The sequence below is a fragment of the Thamnophis sirtalis genome, unplaced genomic scaffold (assembly GCF_051295495.1).
Source record: "Thamnophis sirtalis isolate CommonGarterSnake01/CBP01778 unplaced genomic scaffold, rThaSir2_p1.2 scaffold_3, whole genome shotgun sequence".
NCBI lineage: Eukaryota > Metazoa > Chordata > Lepidosauria > Squamata > Natricidae > Thamnophis > Thamnophis sirtalis.
In genome coordinates this window covers 164,162,344-164,182,158 of record NW_028261383.1, presented here as the reverse complement: position 1 = coordinate 164,182,158, position 19,815 = coordinate 164,162,344, and the positions used below count along the sequence as shown (strand labels likewise).

General features: G+C 38.3%; 1 protein-coding gene across 3 annotated transcripts in view; it reads left to right on the top strand.

The window, feature by feature from the left end:
- The window catches only part of PBX4 (PBX homeobox 4), a 45,279-nt gene that overhangs the window by 6,230 nt on the left and 19,234 nt on the right, over positions 1 to 19,815 (top strand). For all 3 annotated transcript variants that reach the window (XM_087710679.1, XM_087710678.1, XM_087710680.1), the window contains exon 2: positions 9,644 to 9,717. In XM_087710679.1, the coding sequence (XP_087566805.1) occupies positions 9,644 to 9,717 (74 nt within the window). The remainder of the gene's footprint in view (positions 1 to 9,643; positions 9,718 to 19,815) is intronic.

The following is a 19,815-nucleotide window of genomic DNA, read 5'->3' as shown; positions in this document are numbered from 1 at the left end:
TTTGCTACAACTCTCAGTATTCAACTCTAGACTCTAGAGCAGTGTAGAATAATTTTGTATTATAATATTTCACAATACCTGTTGCTAATTTCTGAGGACTGTTTAGACCTAAAACCAGAATCCTGCTTGTTACTCTCCTTAGTCAGAAACTTGAGTTTTATGCTGTCTTGTAATACATTTGCACAAGGTAGTTGGTAGCTCTGTTCTTCCTTTAATATTACGGCTGTTTGTGTTTGCTGACAATGTGAGCCTTAGTGGATGTGTTTTTTAGCAGCTGCTTTTGTGCAAAATTATTACATTCCTTGTGGAAGTGATTCCATTTTGAAATTGCACTTGGTTGGAATTAAACTTTTATAGTCATGCCAAAGTTTTGTATTTGACCTTCTGAAATTAAGCAGTCAGAAACGGCTATCTTTCATATATTCAGTGGGCTGCTATCCTGATGAAGTGAGGGCATTAATGTGAACAGAGGTTTGTGCATATTTTGTTGATTGTTAAATATTTGAAACTGATGGTTTTTTTAAAACGCTTCTGGTTAATCTTGAAAAGATAAGCGGCATCTGGCTGGATTAATATTTGAATAGGAGATTATTAGGAAGTCTCAGAACTGTAGGCTAGACTGCTATATTGAAAAAATGTTCTAGAAGGTATGGACAAAACCGCTTCTATTTTGTTTCCAAAAAAACCCCTAATGACTGTGTCCATGTACTTCCTAAGAATTCAGCTTGCCTTGAAAAAGAAAAATCAACTAATATTTTATAAACATATATTTAACAGCAGCATATGGAAATGAGAGACCTTTGCAACCCTTTGGGTGGTTTTCATAAAAATACTGTAGCGTCAAGCAATTAAATATTTTCCTTTAAAGAGTGAAGGTGAAGAAGTTCAGTGAGCAGAGATTCTGGGAAGGGAAAGATTTTGAATATGAGTTAGGTGAGAGCAGTACTGTAAAAGGTGAAATAAAAAGTAAGGAAGATTTTCAGTCAAAAATATTTTCGACTATGAGTGTTTGGTGAGGTGAGGTTAGGTATATTGAAACAATTAAGAAAAGGGAAAGCTTATAATAGTTGCAGGCTATGAGAAATCCAATCTAGGAATGTTTTCATGATTTTTTAAAAATCATTGTGAACAATATATGTGAAAAATGCAGAGATCTATTTAAAAATTAAACTTCATATTGTATATTTCTGAAAATGAATGAATAGGGCTGTGAAGCAATTTGGATTTGAAGGCAAAAGGATTCATAGATCTTTTGTCAGGATCATTCTGCAGCTGTAAAGGGAGGTCATGTGAACTTAAAAAAATAGGAATGCTTCAAGGAATTGCAAACGCATATTACACGAAAGCTTCTGTGCATACTAGAACATCTTTTCCCCTTCAGATTCAAAGTATGATTCCCTTTAGCATTCAAGAAGTTTGTGACTGAAGAATGGATTTCTGTTGGACTTCCAGAAAAGAGTTGGTAAACTGAAGATGGCGCCACTGAAAGCCGAGGACCATGGTGGAACGAAGATCCATCAAAGGGATTGGCTTTTGGGGATTCTTCTCTGGAGAAAGAGTGGATTTGTACTCACACACATGTGCTCCAGACAGTTGTTTCTCATGAGGAGACTGCCAGACAGCAGTTTTGAGTGAGTTTTGGAGACAAGAGATCACCGTCTTTGCTCAACCCGTGGTCTCTGCCTTTTCAAAGGACTTTGGGTTTGCATATTTTCTTCCTTAATCACCTTTGGAAATTGCTCGTTAACTGCTTTTCAGATATTAACCAGAAGTGCAACTTTTACTAAGGTTTAATTGCAAATTAAGATTGAATTTCCTTCAATCCTTAGTGAAAGAAATTTTAATTACAAATATAAGAACTTAAAATCTTTTTTTTAAATAAATAAAAAAGAATATTGATTTTGGGAAGTTACAAATGGGCTATTGGTCTAAATGGTTTTGAAATAAGATTTTGTAACTAATTATAAGAATCCTTCCCATGGGAAAATCCTGTTATTTTGAATACTTTAATATGCCCTGTTTCCCTGAAAATAAGGGATAATAAGCCCAATTGGGCTTTTGAGTGCATGTGCTAAATAAGCCCTCCCCCGAAAAGAAGCCCTCCCCAACACAGCAGCAGCCATGAGGTAACCACGCTCACCACCTCCTGCACCTCAAAAATAATAAGATCTCCCCAAAAATAAGGCCAAGTGCTTATTTCGGGGGGTGTGTGTGTCAAAAGAAAATAAGACACTAAGATGAGGTTTTGAAGATTGACACTTGAAAGAACTAAAGGAACTAAGTGTTACAATTAAAGGAGAAAACACTTAAATTTGTCCTACTAATATAAAAGAATATTTGATTTGAAGGTTGATTTAAAAATGATGGGCTATGCGATGATATGGAAGGAGATATACAAATGAAACCACTAATGTCTTAACAAACCGAAAGAATGACCGGGATAACTGTCTTATATTGGATTTACAACAGTGATTTGTTAAATTGTTGAAGAATTTTGTGAACAAAGATAATAAGAGAAGAAATCAAAATCTAAGAGATTATTTGAGGGGATTAAGGATCAAGATTGTTCAAAGTAAAGAGGAGAAATGTAAAAAAAAAAGATCAAGCTTGTTAAAAGTAATAGTAAGGAATATAAAATTGGTTTACTTCATGAAGGTTAAAATAGATATGTTGTTACCTCTGGACTTTTGCTGACCAGGATTGAATTATGAGGCTTTAAAGATTCGTACAACTTTAAAAGCTGTAAAGATAAGAGATGATATATTTGTTGTATTTTAAGAGAAGATGATAACTTACTGAAATTGTTTATACAGGTTCTCAAAATACAACCTTTTGTTTAATGATTGTTTAGTTACAATGACATTGAAAAGAAGTAACTTACAACTGTACTATTGCAGCATATCCATGATCACCTAATCAAAATTTTGGTACTTGGCAACTGGTATGTATTTATGGGAGTTGCAGCATCCCAGGGTGATGTGATCCTAACTTGTGACCTTCTCAGCTGTCAATGGGGAGAGGTGGATTTATTTTACAACTATATGATTCACTTAACAACTGCAGTGATTTGCTTAACAACTCTGGTAAAAAAAGTCATAAAATTGGGCACAACTCATTTAACAACTGTCTTGCTTAGGAATGGAACTTCTGGTCCCAACTGTAGTCCTAACTTGAGGGCTATTTGTACTTGCCATTATATATTTATGTATTTCTTTCCTTAAAACTGCATTCTTATTTTTTTCCTTTTTTCTTTAAGTTTTTTCTTCTCTTTTCTGCACTTTCTACTTTTTAATTTTTTTAAGTTAGTATTCTTATCTTGCTAACTATAATGTTCCATAAAATTACATTAAAAACATTCAAAGTAACATAGCCTAAAATATCTGTAGTAAGATTACACCAAACACCATTAATTTATTATAAAATGGCAAAAGAAAAATATTAGCATCATAAAACATTGCAAAAACCTAAAATATTTGCATATTATATATATATAAATTGACATTGAGTAGAAGCTGTTTTAAAAGCATTTATAATTGTGATCTCATGGTTAAGAAACTATGTTTATTTACATATCCCACTGTTCAAATGAGTTTACAGAATGAAAGAACATTGTTAGAACCAGCAGGAAGAAATATTCATATCAGAAACACTTAGGGAAAATGAAAAAGAAATTTGGCCCATGCTAAATAAAATCAAGGCTGGTGCAATGCCAATCTCCCTGACAAAACTCTTAAGACTGAGCAGTATTACCAAGGCCTTTACCTGGAACCATAAGGCATAACTTCAAGAAAGAGGCAGTGGAAACAAAATCTGGCTACAATGCTGAAGAACTACAGGTAGTCCTTGACTTATGATCACAATTGAGCCCAAAGTTTCTGTTGCTAAGTGACATATTTGTTAGGTGAGTTTTGCCCTATTTGCAGCCTTTTTTGCCACAGTTGTTAAGTGAATCACTGCAATTGTTCAGTTAGTAACCCCGGTTGTTAAGTAAATCTGGCTTTCCTGTTGACTTTGCTTCTCAGAAGTGCACAAAAGGTGATCACGTGACCCCAGAGCACTGCAAATGTCATATATATGAGTCAGTTGCCAAGCATCTGAATTTTGATCACATGCCCATAGGGATGCTGCAACAGTCGTTAAGTGTGAAAAATGTTCGTGTCACTTTTTTTCAGTGCCGTTGTAACTTTGAATGGTCACTAAATGAAAGGTGGTAAGTCAAGAATTACCTGTATAGGAACTGAAACAATGACCACTAATGAAGGAAACCAGTGCCACTAACCAATCTCAGATATGTGCTCACCTTTTGGGAGTTTAATATGATAAGGTGTCTTTGGACTCAGATACAGTGATGGTGTTCAAGATTATACATTATATTTTAGGAAAAAATAGGTGAGGAGGTCCTCCAGCAGATTGCTGTGACATGTTTGCCACATTCACACTTAGTTTGACTTCATGTAGAAAGGGTCTAGTGCAGTGATGGGCAACCTTTTTGGCATGGTGTGTCAAAAATCGGCAAAAAATCGAGCATAACTCGCGTTGTGTGTCACTTCGACAAAAACATAATTTTGCGCAATTTATAGTTTAAACTACAAAAATGTATAATTGCAATATATAATTGTATTTAATAAACCAAAAACAAATTATTTAACATACCTGCTTAGTAACTTCTTTGTTCATCAGTCGATTTCGTATGTTGCCCTTGATATTATTGAACTTGTTTGGGGTGCCGTGAACCAGGGCTGTGGAGTCGGCTGCTTCCAGCTCCACGTCCTCATCAACATGCTGCTCCAGCCCGCCCCTGCTATGAATATTCCTAGTGACGCGAGGGCTGCTAATGGCACTCATAGTTCCCGTTGGCACTCCGCTGTTCCCTGCTGTGGTGCGGTCGTAACCGACAGTCCCAGTACAGGAGTAGACTCTCTGTGCCGGCCTGACTGGAGAGAGGCGCGCACTGTTCTAATCACTGTTCCCGCGCTCCTCTCCTGCAGGTCCTCCCTCGCCGCGCTGATGACGTGTGTGCGCATGGCACGCACGCCTTACCAGCAGCCCCTGCGCTCAGAAAGGGGCGGCGGCGATACAGTAAGTGAGTGTGGGCGGGGGAGATCACACGTCCCCCCCCCGTTCCTCCAGCACAGATTCTTTCATCCTCGGCGGCCGTGCAGGAGCCGAGGATGAATCGCATGAAATCCTGTGCGTGTCACCCCAAATGGCTACGCGTGTCAGCACTGACACGCGTGTCATAGGTTCGCCATCACTGGTCTAGTGAAAGGTTGAGGCCAATAGAGGAACATTCTCAGATTCTTTTGAACTTGTAAATACCTAGAATTGGAACAAAGGCCTCTTGTTATCTGTAAACTTCATCTATGCTAAATGAAGCTTGTTTTTGCAGCTAGGAAAGTTGAACTGTATGTTGCTAGAATTGGGAGTGATTACTGTAATGCTTAATTGAAAAAGGGACTAATACCTAAGAGGTGCACCTTTTGAAGATCCCATCTCTCAAATCAGCTACTTTGGACAGCCGTTCAAATAGTTGTTAGGCAGTGTATTGGAGAAAGAAGTGGAGATTCAGCTGCAGGGACCTTGAGGAAGTGGGTTTTCTGAATATTCTTCAGACTGGATGTAGGAGAGAACCAGTATTGATCATGCTAGTTGATAATGTTGTCAGACCTTAAGTAGAGGGTGTGCATCCCTCTTGATTTTTTAATGCCACTGAATATTCTTTTGGATTGTCTGCAGGAATTGGAATAGACTCCCTGTTGCACATGGGTTGTTTCTTCCTAAGTGGGTGATTTGAGTTGATGTGTCCGGGATGGAGTGGGGGTGAGTAGTTAAACCTGACAATATTTCAGTTTGAATAGGGTTTGTTTCTCACAGTTATATAGCTGTCTATTTCACAATAAAGGGACTCTAGGTGGCTTGCAATAAAAACAATCATAAATCCAAATGTTAAAAGTAATTACAATTAAAAACATCACCTATATTATTATTGATAGTAGAGAGAATGCAATTGTTCAGTGAGATGGACACATGGGCACTTGAACACTCATATAATCATAACAATGATTTATGTGCCATCAATTTCCCAAAGGATTCAATGTCATTTACAATACCATTCAATAAAAATGCAGGAACCATTGACAGTCTAATTCATTAGGGCAGTTTAGTATCTTGAGCATTGCTCTCCTTAAAGATTCCAGATAGTCGACCTAGTTGGGTAGGATAGACCGTCCTGCAGAAAACTGGAAGTTTTTTCACCATGGCAGCTGCCCAGTGGAACATCATCACCCCTCACCTCCAAAATAAAACAGACCCTCTTTGACATCCTTCCAGAGGTCCCTTAAAAAGCAGAAGGCCTGGGATCTCAAGGCAATGGTGAATTGATGAGATGGCTGCATTGTTTTAATATCAAATCTCAGCTCCCCTGTTGCAGTTGCGCCTTGGTGTGAGGAAGGCCCTGGGAAGCTCAGTGCCTGCTGGCATGCAGAAACCTGCAATGGGCCAGGAGCCCCACTGGCACATTGGTCTTCTTCCTGCTATTTCACTCTCTTGGAAGACTTGAGCCTTCTTCCTGCTCTACCACTTTCCCAGAAGGTTTGGATCTTCCTCTCTCCATACCACTACCGGAATGTTTTGTCCTTCTCTCCACTTCACCAGTCTTGGAAGCCGTGGGAGGCTGCAGAGTCTAGGAGGCAAAAAGGGCATAGATTGTGGGGAGACAGGGAGGTAGGAGTAAGTGAAGCGCCACTGTGGTCATAAGGGCAAGCAGGTTGCCAAGCACCTGAATTTCGATTATGTGACTTCAGTGGCACTGCAATGGTTGTAACTTCAGAAATAGATCATAAGTCCCTTTGTTCAGCACCTCCCTAACCCTGATAGTCATTGAATGAATGATTTTAGGTAGAGGACTTCTTGCAATCTTTGATTATTAGTTTACCTTCTACTGTAGATACAAGAATTATAAAATTCTGGTACTGTAAACAATCTTTTATAAAAATCTTTCTATAACAGAACTTTCAGAAATCATTTTGGGAATTAAAGGTTGGGTAGCAAATATATGACCATTTTTTATGCATAGATACATCTGCATATACATACACATCCCTTTCAGGATAAGCAAATAATATGAAGCTTGAAAAGGAGTAAGAAATAGCAAAAGAAATTAAACGGATGAGATAAGAGGAAAAAAGAACTATAGCTAAATCTGTATGGTAAATGATATATGACATAATTGTTAAGAAATAATATTTTTGCCATTTTTGGGGGGAAACACAAAGACCTGGGAAAGTATTTTTAATTAGTTTTTATGACTTTTTTTTTTTAAAAAAAACACATAATTTCATATTTGGAAGGAGAAATTATATTTCTGCAGCAACTTTGGAAGGGCCTCCCTAAATAGATTAGTGAGACATTTGTATTTAGACATGTACAGTTGTTTTTTCAAGAACTCTGGAACATGCTGAAGGTGGGAATGGAGAGAAAGTTTTCTGGAACTAAACCTTCCAGAACAGAAGATTCTGAATAAAGTGTCATATTTGAAATACCCCAGAACATCTGGAAGACTGTTGGACGTATTAGGTCAGAAGTGCAACTTGTCGCTTTTGATCTAAACATTAATTATTAAAGATGGCACTTGGAGGCCTTTTCAAGCTCTTTGGGATTTCATGAGATTAGCATACTTTTCATACAGGTAGTTCTTGACCTATAACTGGTTGCTTAGTGACAGTTTGAAGTTACAACGGACTCCCTAAAAGCTATTTACAATTGTTTTCAAAATTATAGTTGCTGCAGCACCCCCATGATCATTCACCCTTATAGCTGACCACATGGATGCTGCAGAGTCCTCTTTGCCTATCTCCCCCACCCATCCTGCCCTTCTGCGGTCCCCCAACCCTTTGGCCTGCTTCCCAACCCAGCCACTTAGCCATCTAAGGGAGCCTCAAGCTGACTGGGAAAGCTACTGGTGCGCACAAGATTGTTGCAGCTTGCAGATCTTGTTCTGCTTTCTACCCTGGCACAGCCACGCATAGACTTGGTCTGCTTCTGAGACATTTCAGGGCACAGCAGCAACCAACCTACCTTTCTTATTTGTACAGCTTCTGACAGTGCTTTCCTGCTGAGGCAGCCTCGTGGCAACCTTGTACTATTCTGCAGGCAGTTGTTATTCTTGCATTCTAGTAGTGGGCTCCATTTTTGAGGAGGCTCAATTTTACTTTAAATGGGAGTTGGGAAAACCTGAGGCCTGCAAGCTGCCTCTTGTGTGCTCATAGCTTCGCATTTGGTTTGAGGATCCCTTGGGTGGATGGTTGGAAAGCAAGCCTAAGGCCTGTGGGGGCCCAGTAGTAATTTGGGAAGGCCTGTGAGGACCCCAAGAGGTGGGGAATAAAGCACAAGGTTTGAGAAGCCTTGGAAGGTCCAGGGCAGATGAGCCTGGGCTTGTACTAGGTCTCCCAGGCCTCCCCTACCGCTGAGGCATCCTTGTTCCACTTAACAACCTATGTGATTGGTTCATGTCTGCATTGGGGAAAGCAGGGATGGGGGCACCGCACTTAACAACCATTATACTTGTGACTATAATGGGTAGGCACCATTACGGTTGTAACTCAGGACTACTCTGTGGAAACCAATACCATTGCTAGAATTAAAGGGACTGACTACTACAGTGTATTCCCCCACTGTTCTATGTCACTGTACTATTCCAGATGTATTAGAAATAGTAATATAAGTTTATATTATTGCTGAATAAAATATCATGAGAGTAGAATTCTAATACCGCAAATAATTCTGAATTACTGTTCTTAGTCCAGCACTCTGGCTCAGTATCATATTGTGTGATTCCTACACATTATACTTTTTTGTTCTTTTAGTTTAATGATCAACAAGTAACTGTCAGATCTGTCTTCTAAACAGTTAATTCCACAGTTAATGACATCAGTAACATCAGAAGTAGAATTTATTGGTCTTGAATAAAAGCAGGAATGATAGTAGTGAACATTCCCTCTAGCCTAAGGGTGTCAAACTCACATCGTCACGGCGGCATTACGTGACATTTCGGGACTTTTTCCCTGTTTGCTAAACCGGCCGTGGGTGTGGCCTGCGTGTAACGCATCCGACCTGGGGGCCGTGAGTTTGACAGCCCTGCTCTAGCCCATTAGAAGGAGTGTGAATACCTCAGCGGAAGATCCAGGTTGGTGTTTGCTTTTAAGATGTGTGGGAAGTCTCTTTCAGGCTTTGTTTGTGTGAATATCATGTTGATATTCTCACAGTTCTGTAACATTGTTGGTGCAAAGTTAAGAAATAGAATGCATAAATACTTCTTTGTGTTTTTACTAGGTGTATCTCATTTTAAAGCAGACAACCATTCTAATAGAAATGTAAGAAATATAATATTGTACAAATGCAGTCTTGAGGCTTTTCATGTGCTTTTAAAATGCAAGTCACCATCTAATTATATAAGTTTAAGTTTCATGATGCTTAGTTAATATATGTAATACGGGCCGTGAATGAACCCAGTAGACCATTCTCCTAATACTATATGGTTTCCAGCTTTTGAATGAAATGCATTTGCCTCTTCGTTTATCCTTTTGTTTTCATTTTTCTATTATTTTCATCATTCATTCTGTTTTTCCTTTCTCTATTTATTTAGGAAACATGCCTTGAATTGCCACCGAATGAAACCTGCTCTTTTCAGTGTGCTATGTGATATTAAAGAAAAAACAGGTTTGTTTTTTCATTTTTTATCTGAAAACTAATAGTTCCAGCTAATAAATTGGATGTAGTTTATGTACAAAAATATCCTAGTTCTTAAACTGACTCCTGATATTTGAACCAATAATTATGAATTAATTAGGACTTTGGCGGTCTAAATCTTTGTATAGGATTCTGTTCCTAAATTATTTGTAAACTGAATATTTTAAGGCTGCAAAGTGTTGTACAACTTTGTGCAATATTTTGTGTTTGGTTCAGAAGAAATCTTTTTTTTCTCTTGCCTTTTTAAAATAAACATAAACAAGTACCTAGTGTATTTTCATCAGTCAAGAAATCAACCTGATATCAACCTGCATTTACTGTCCCTCCATGCTAATTTTATTAATGGCATTTATTTAATATCACCCACTGCTATCAGATGTGCAATGACAAGTGATGTTCAGTTACTTTTTTTCAATGTTTTATTCTGCTATGTTAAACTTCTTGTGTTTTTTTCTTTTGATTGAATTTGAATTTAGTATGATGATGATTATATGTAAAATTAACCTTTTTACAGACAAACAATTTTATGGGATAACCAACTTGTTGAACACCAAAGGCCATAATGGAAATGTCTTGCTCTAGAGAGCTGTATAGCTAATTTGTATAATTTAATTTCTGTATAATGAATATAATTTGCATATCATTCATATTAACACAGTCACCATGATAATAGCAGGTGATGCCTTTTATGCTGTGTCTGGCATAAAATCGTTTAGCAGTCTCAGGTGACACGACATAAAGATCTGTAAATAGCAGATAATGTTGGCTGTCATTTGGACTGAAGGGCTTCTAAAATTCATGTGAATGGCATATCTCACATACTGCTTTTTCCCTTTTTAGTGAATAATTCATGTGTCCTTGTAAATAAGTTAGATGAAGGGGTTTTAGCCTGTCCTTCATCCTAGAGAATGATTTAAGTAAGGAATAGTTGCTTACCTGGAATGAATGCTTATTTCCCTGGGTGTTATAGTGGGTGGTTGGATTGTCTTCTGGCCCTACGGAGTTAACATATGAATTGCTTATATTTGTGGGCCAAATGAACAGGAGGACAGGGCTCCTATACTTCTGATAATTACCCAGAAGAAGGAAAATTGTCATGCAGGAATGAAAAAAAAAAGTTACCCGCTCTGCAGCACCTTTCTGAACAGTTGTTCATATAAATCTTCTCTTCCTTTGCTTATTCTAGAATTAGCACTTAAGCTATCTCTACATAGGGCATCTCTGTCATTTCTGAATCAGTCCCATATACTTTTGTGATCTCAGTGTTTCTCTTTGGCATCCAAATTAATTTATTTCTGCCTAAGTGGTTCCATAGGAACTATAGTAAATCCAAATAGATGTTCAGGATCTCATTGGAACTCTAAGGTAGGCCGTTCTCCCATGAGTTGAAACTCTTGTTTAATTCTGTTTTCTGGATTTTCCTCCTTTCTCACAGAAATTAAGTTGCAGTAATTAGTTGTAGTGTCTTGTTAGTTTTGTAGGTTCCCCTCCCAGTTTTGAATACAGATGTTTTGAAGGTTAAACTGAAAACACCATAAATAGAGATATGGCTTTGATTAAATGCCTTTTGTTTCTACCTGTTAATAAGTTGGATGGGGATTGATTGCTTTATGTACCATTCTCTGTTTCAGAGCATCAGTGGTAAGAATTACCATTTCTAAGGGTTTGGGGAGCAAAAAGAGTGTGATGAGGATATTAGTATTACAATAAATGAACAAGAGTATTATTGAGCCATTTTTCAGTGGAATTTGCATGGAAATTCAGTGGAATTTGGGATGGATTGTAATTTTTGCACTATATTCTTTTATCTCTCATTCTAATGATACTGTTCAGAATAAATGGTCTGTAATGAATTGCCCTTTTGTTTTACATTCCTAAACATTTCTTTTCATTGTATTATTCTAAGCATATTTTTAAAAAATTCTTACGCTACTTTCCATATGAAATGCATATGATCTTTAAATATGCAAGGTGATAACAGAAATTTCAATAATCCTACTACTGACTGTAAAATAAACTTATAATCACCCTTATATAACTTAATAACTTACCTGAAATTCTTGCCTCATAACTGAGATTACATTTTACATCAGATACCCATATTTTTTGGAGTATAAGACGCACCGGCATATAAGACACACCAAGGTTTTGAAGAGGCAAATTAAAAAAAAGTTTTTGCACTCTGCAGACCTCCTAAAAATGGCCCGTTTTTTGTGAAAACGGCCCAGTTTTTGTCAAAAAAGGGCATGAATAGCCTTTAGGAGGCTTATAGAATGCTCCTGGTGGCCGGGGGGGGGGGAGAGGGGGGCGGGATTGAGCAAAAAATGGCCTGTTTTTCTCTCATTTCTGCCCTCCCCAGCCCCCAGGAGCACTTTGCAAGACTCCAAAAGGCTATGCACAGCTATTTTGGTGAAAGTGGCGGGGTTTCAGGAGGCAAAAATGCTGTATTCAGTGTATAAGATGCATCCAGATTTTCAGCCTCCTTTTTGAGGGAAAAGGGTGTGTCTTATACTCCGAAAAATATGGTAGCTTATTCTTCTAAAGGAGAGAGAAGAACCAAAAACTGAGGGCTGATACAATAGTGGCTTTCTTGTTGTCTGTGATAAATTTAGTTAACTTTCTATCTGGTGTATCATTTTACAGATGTTTTTAAAAAACATTTTCAAAACTTGGTAAACTAGGGATTGCCAGATTGCACATGTAACCCTGTCAAAACTTGCTTTGCAATTTTCTCCTTGTTTTGCTTGGGCCAAGTTGCAATGGGCACTTGTAGTGTTATTCATATAAAAAGAATTGCACAAATTGTTGTATCATTATAGGGCTTCATATATTTTAAAATTTCAGAACCCTGGTATTTAACCACTAAAATAAAGAAGAAACAACAAAATGGAGATAATGCATAATGAAAAATAATGTCTCTTCCATCCCCTTATAGTCTCAATATTTATATTTAGACTTAGATTTTTCATTTTAAATTTGTTTATTGTTCACTCAGATCACGTATGTTTTATTCATTTCTTAAGACTAGTGGTTCATGGAAAATGTTAGTGGCCAAATTTCAAATGATTTGCAAATTCTAATTTTGTGATATACATATTTTATGTATACATAGTTATATGTATAATAATGTATCAGTATCATACATTGATATGTAATACAGGAAGGTAGCTTTGCTTTTTCCAGGTAATTTAAGTGAATACTAAGAGATGGGCCAGTGAAAGACAATATACTTGATCGCTTTTCCCTTTTGAAATGCTATGCGTTCCTTAGAAGAAAAGAGTCAGCATTGGCTATATTGATTTTTCTGAGTCTTTTCTAGTCCCTAGAAACACTGCACAAAAAGGAACCAAGGCTTGCTTGCATTAAATGGGAACTTTACCAATAGCTTTCTTATAATAGCAATTGCCTTTTATGGCAGGATAGCTCTGCAAAATTAGAATGTGGGTGTTTAAATTTCTCTTTTTCCACAGCTGAAAAGGCACTGATTCAAAACCTTTATTTTAATGAAATGTGCTTCCTGCTAGAACTTACCTCTCTGGCTGGGCAGTTTGTATTTTTTTAAACCCTCAAGTTGCAATTCATTTTAATGTGAACATATTTGAACCAAGGGATTGCAGCCCCATAGTTACAGAGGATTTGTTTAGGTCTCATAGGTTTTTGAATGTCTGATGGCCTGTCTGTTCCTTATTTAAATTATGGAGAGCAGATGTTATGGCTTTGAGCAAACAAAGACCTGATCATACTGTAGTAATAGGGCTGATGCTCAATTTTAACTATTTAGGAGCCCAAGCTTGCTTTTAACTCTGAATCAATGTGAAGTATGTGGCTTTTTGTTTGTGTTCATGTTCCTTGTCTTTCCCTATGTTATCTTCTAACATCCACATTTTTACCATTAACGTTGTCAGAACAATAGAGTGTGGTGAGTCTCTCTCAGAAAATATATTCTGTTATTCCTTTATGACCATAAAGAAATTGGCTTTGATTTTTAAATGTGTGAATTAATACAAGGTTGTTACATTGATTTTAATAATACATTGTATTTTTGGATGAGGGGATATCATCGGATTGCACTGATCCTTGAATATCCTGGTGTACAATATTCTCTATTTTCTTTCTTTAGTGAAGAAACACAGAAAGTGAAATGCGTTAAAACAATTGCAGAAGGTTCTGCTAAGAAAAAAAAAGATACTTCTATGGCCTAGATATGTCTGTGAAGCAATTCCATGTGGACTGCTATAACCATATCACAGTTGCAGCAAGCATGGTAAAATGTTGTGACCATGTTTATTTTAAGAATAGAAAAGTAAAAAAGAATTAATTTACATCTTAATGCTTGAGTATGCTGCTTAGCGACAAGAGAAAATAACCATATTGCACAAAATATAATTTTGGGCTGCATCACGTCTGTCTGAAAAACTATCTCTGGAATATAGATGTTATTTCTTTTCTTTTTTTAAAAGTCAGTAATATAAATTAGGTTAATGCAGTATATGTTCTAGTGGAAGGGGTTCAACATACTGCAGTGGTTGGCAAACCGCAGCTCGCGAGCCACATGTGGCTCTTTGGCCCCTCTCCTGCGGCTCCCTGCTGACCCAATCGTGCAATCTGCCCCCCCCCCCCCCCCGAGAAGGCATGAGCCTCTCGCCTGCTTTTGCGATTCTGCGTCCTTCGCAGGAAACTCAGTGTCGGGAAGAGCTCCAGCCCTTTTCTCACGCTCATCTCTCGCGCACACGCAAGCAAAATACCCTCCTGGCCAGGATCAAGGTGGAGGGGATAACGACTCTCCCGCTGTCGCCACTGTGCAATAGTGAGGTGAGTAACTGGGCACGCAGTGCAGGGGAGCCATGTTGCGCAGGAGACTCCTCAGCGCCAGACTTAGGTCAGCGCGAGCTGCTGTCCCCTTTGTGTTGGCTCAGGAAGGAGGGGAATGGGGAGCAGCAGCAGCAGCTGGTTGGGTACAGGGAGGGAAGAGCTCTAGCTCTCCTGCCCTGCACTGGGCTCTCCTTGCGCAGGGCTCTTGAACTCTTCCCTCTCTGCATCCAGATATGGCTGTTGCGGCTCCTTCCTGAGCCAACACGAAGGGGACCGTGGCTGGCGCTGACCTGAGTCTGGCGCTGAGCAGTCTCCTGCGCAGCATGGCTCTCCTGTGCAGTGCAGCCAGCTACTCACTTTTCAGTGGCGGCAGCGGAAGGAGTCGCTGTCCCTGCTGCTGTGATCCCAGCCCAGGAGGGTATTTTGCTTGCACACGCAAAAAAGAGATGAAAAGGAAAAGGGGAGAAAGAGAGAGAGAGAAATGAAAGAGAGGTGGAAGGAGAGAATGGGAGAGAGGGAAAAGAGAGGGAAACAAATTAGAGAGAGAAGGGGGAGAGAGAAATGAAAGAGATCTGAAGGGAGAGAATGAGAGAGAGGGAAAAGAGAGGGAAACAAACCAGGGGGAAAGAAAGGAAGAGGAAAGAAAGAAAGGAAGGAAGAAGAGAAAGAGAGAGGAAAAATAGAGAAAAACAGAAATGAAAGGGAGAGGGAGAGAAAAGAGAGAGACCCTATTCCCACAGAAATCTCTCCGGAATGAGCTGCTCCCGGAACTTCGTATAATCCCCGACCTCTGGTCCTTCCGACGCGCCCTAAAAAGTTGGCTTTTCCAGCAAGCCGGCTTGGCCTGAACAAAATAACATAAATGATTGATTATTGTTAATTTTAATTGGGTTTGTTTTTGGATACTCTATCTAATTTTCTTTTTTTAACTTTTGTAATATGTGGTTTTTTTTTAAGGTTGTACGCCACCCTGAGTCCTTTGGGAGAAGGGCGGCATATAAATCCCACAAACAAACAAACAAACAAACAAACAAACTGAGCCATGAAACCTGGGTAGGACTGTCTGGGTGGGGGGTGTTATGTGGCTGGGTGGGAGTGAAGTTGAGTTGGCCACACCCACCCAGGTTTTGTGGCTCCCGGTGCTTTCTTTTCTGTGGGAAATGGATCCAAATGGCTCTTTGAGTGTTTAAGATTGCCGACCCCTGGTCTAGTGTGACCATTGGAATGATTCTCCCTTTTAACTAGATTTTGAAATTTTCATCAGGCAGATACAGTATTGAAAACTTTATCTGACTCCAACTTAAGTACAACTAATAGTTCAGACGTTGTCAGAATTATCTGGGTCTCAAGTAATTTTAGCTATCTTTAATAAAGTTGGATGCATAAAATTACTTAAAATTAAAAATCTTATTCCATTATTTGTTGCAGAAGGATATAAAGCATTTTTTTTAAAAAAATAAAATGATCCTTGACAGAAATCAGGGCACAGCAACAAAGCATTTTTGCCAGTAGCATTGAAAGGTGTGAATAGTTGTAGGAGTATGATAAAAATAGCATATGTTAAAATAGTTTTGGGTAAAAGTATTCACCGTTGTCACTATATTACGATAATTTAGAGTTGCTTATGGCCAATCAAATCATTTCTATTTTGATCACATAGAGAGGCTTTGTTTTGGGGTGAGCTAGACATCTTTGAAGGAGTAGAGACTGCATTGTGGTGAGATCAGTTTCTAGACAGGATTTTTTTTTATGGCCAGCCAACTCTCTCCAGACAAAGGTAACATCCTGAGATTGCCCAGGTGCACTCTGGACAGTTAGACCTTGTGAGTAAACTGCAAGAACTGGATTTTTGCATTTAGCTCATGAGCAGAAAAGGGGGGAGTTGAGGGATTCCACCTAAGCTCCTAGCCACAATATAGCTGATACTGAACATAAAATTCTGCTGATCCTTATTTCTTAATCATCTTTACAATTTGCTTAATTGATTTTCAACTGTGAAGAATCTTGCAATCCACAAGTATTATAACATACCAGGTGAGTTTGTTTTAATCCTTAGAAAAATAATTTTTAAAGGTATGTTTAAGAACAGTCCCCCTCCCTTAAAAAAATAGCAAAAAGATGATTAGAATGTTGATTTTCAAAGTTATGAATGGAATATGGGTCTAGACGGATTTGAAATAAAACTTTGAAATTAATATTGGGAGTCCTTCTGTGGAAGAATGCCAGGGGTGGGATTCAGCTGGTTTGCACTGGTTCAGGCGAACCGGACGTTAATTTTACATCCAGTTTGCCGAACCGGGTGTTTCAAGGACTGGTTGGCCCCGCCCACCCAGGAATCTCCATGCAGCCCATTCGTCATGCCAGGTAAGTGCAGGGCCTGAGTGGAGGCTCTGGGAGGGTGAAAACAGGCCTCCCAGAAGTCCGGAAAGGTACCCGTTTCTGTCCTCGGGAGCCTGGGGAGGCTGTTTTCACCCTCCTGGAGACTTGGGGAAATCCTCTGGTGCCTGGGGAGGGCGAAAAACAGGCTTACCAGAAGTACTGGAAGTCCAAAAATGGGTTTCTTTCCAGCTTCCCGAGGGCATCCAGAGCCCAGGGGAGCCTGTTTTTGCCCTTCTGAAGGCGTGGGGAAAGCCTCAAAGCCTGGGGAGGATGAAAAGCGGGCCTACCGAAAGTACCAAAAGTCTGTTTCTGGCCTCCGGAGGGGCTCCGGAACCCGGGGGAGGCCTTTTTCGCCCTCCTGGAGGCTCAAGGAAAGCCTCCAGAGCCTGCATGCAGTGCAGGAGGCTGAGTAGGTCACACCTACCCAGCAACCAGACAGAGAACCAGTTGCTAACATTTTTCAATCACGCTGAAGAATGCTATTATTTTGAATTCCTAAAGAAACATGATAAAATGGAAATTTGATCACTGGATCCTAGAAGGAACCAGAGGGAACTTTTTCTTTTTTGCAATTTGTATTACTTTATTTGTATAATTGTAATATTTAATAAAATGTTATAAAAAAGTGACACTTTGAACAGCATTAATGAAAGATGGGTGCTGAATCCTTTTCTTTCTCTTATTTTACCATCTGTAAATGTATTGTTCCAACCACTTTGGGTGCTATTCAAGAAGTGAGTAATTAAGAAAAATAGGCATGGGATGATAAATTGATAGAAACTAGAAAGACTATTTGCTTTTTTACCTTGCTTTAGTTCACTGTCAAAAGAAGACCAACAGTGTTCTCTAATTTGAAGGTAAAACTGGGTCTACGGATTTGTTAAATTATTGACCTCCAAGATAAAATGTGTTAATTTTACATATTTTGATTAGATGAATTAGAAAACAAGTGATAAAGGTGCTGGTTGGCAAAGTTTTCAAGATATTTCACAATAAAGATTTATACACAGGCAAATATATTTGCCTACAAGGGAGGGAGGTGTCTAATGATCATGATGCCTCGTAACTTCTCGGCACAGTACAGTAGAACAATGAAAATGGTACCACATAGAAGTGTATAAATTTATCTTCACTTTGAGAATGGCAAGGCAGATGACTATGAAAATTTGCTTAGGACCTATAAAGCACTTGGTGCAAACATGTCACTGAAAATTCATTTCTTATACTAGCATTTAGACTATTTTTCCCTTTGAACTGTGAGGCAGTGAGTGATGAGCATGGGGAGAGATTCCACCAGGAGATCACAGGCATGGAGAAGAGATACCAAAGGAAATGGAGTCTGTCCATGCTTGCAGATTGCTGCTGGAATCTCTACATCACATTTTGCAGAAAGATTTGGTGCATAATGGCACATCCCTCTCATAATTTTGAATTTTTGATGCAATTTTGACCTGAAGCTGTATTAATACTCAGGACTTAATTTTCCTTCATTAGTGATCCAGGTCTTGTAAAATTTAGCTACTTTCATTTATGAGGCTTTCTCCTTGTAGACCAGTTTAAATAGGATAGAAATATGAAAAATATATCTATCACCTTTGTCTCAGCATTTATCCCATTTATTGTTGAAATTTATTCATTAGACTTGAAGAGAACAGCTTGATATATATGAACTGGACCTAAGGTAGTTTTGGTAATAAAACTCTTCCCCAAGTTTTGTTATTGCATTTTAGATGCCTTCCTTTTCAATATGTTGAAAAAATAGCCCAACTCTAAAAATCAAAGATGTAACTATTTTATATCCAATTGGATGCTAAAATTATCTTTTATCTTTATAAATGTATATCTATGCATTTTGACAGCGGTAATACCATTTTAACATTAAATATGTATCTTGATCCTGTGTGCGTTTACTCGGAAAGAAACAGTTTTGCATCTTTATTTTAACCTTTGAAAAGCAAATTGAAAATGTTTATAAAATAAATAGGCTCCACTGAATATTAAAGCAGCATTTTCCAAGTAAGAGTACATAATATTTCACATTAGCTGTATGAAATTAGAATGTTCAGTGTTAGAAGGCAGCCCATTTTTAATTGGAACTATATTTTGAACTGAGCAAGGACAACATGCTCAGTGGCCAGGTCAGATCATTCTACACAGTGATTTATAATATCATCTAGGGTCATCCAACCATTGTTGTGCCAAAATAACAGTAATGCAGACAGGTTATTTATTATTTGAACTATGGCTGATTATGATATGAAGATGCTGTACTTGAGGTTCACTAGTGTGGATGTTTATAGAATATACAAGTTGCTGAGATCTATGCAGATTAGTTAATTAAAGCTTTTTCTACATCACATGTATAGCAACAGCTGAGACATATTAATGGGAGGCTTTGATCAGCACCTCTCACGGAAGAGAAGGTGATGAAGAGATTCTTCCTTCTTACTTTTCATGGAAATACAGCTGAGGGTGGATAATAACAGTGAAGGCTCTGAGGGATGGGTTAAGGTGAGAAGATCTACAAGGGACCAAGTGGAAAATTTGTTATATCTCTTCTACTATAAGATTTATAAAACATATTTAGGCAGATTTTGCAATATAGTAATTCTTTATATACCCCTCAAACCTGAGCTAAAACATTACCAGTTCTTTTAATGACACGTACTGTTGTCTTTCTAATATCAGGCTGTCTTCCATAGAACTTTATAATTTCTTAGTAGTTGGTTGAAGTACAAATAACTATATCAGTTTTATTGGCATGAACATCCTGCATTTGCTGCTTACATATTTCAGTTAATATATTTTTCCTTCCTGTTAACAAAAAATGTTCTATCATAAGCCAGGAATATGAGTCCTGCTGCTTTATTGCCTTAT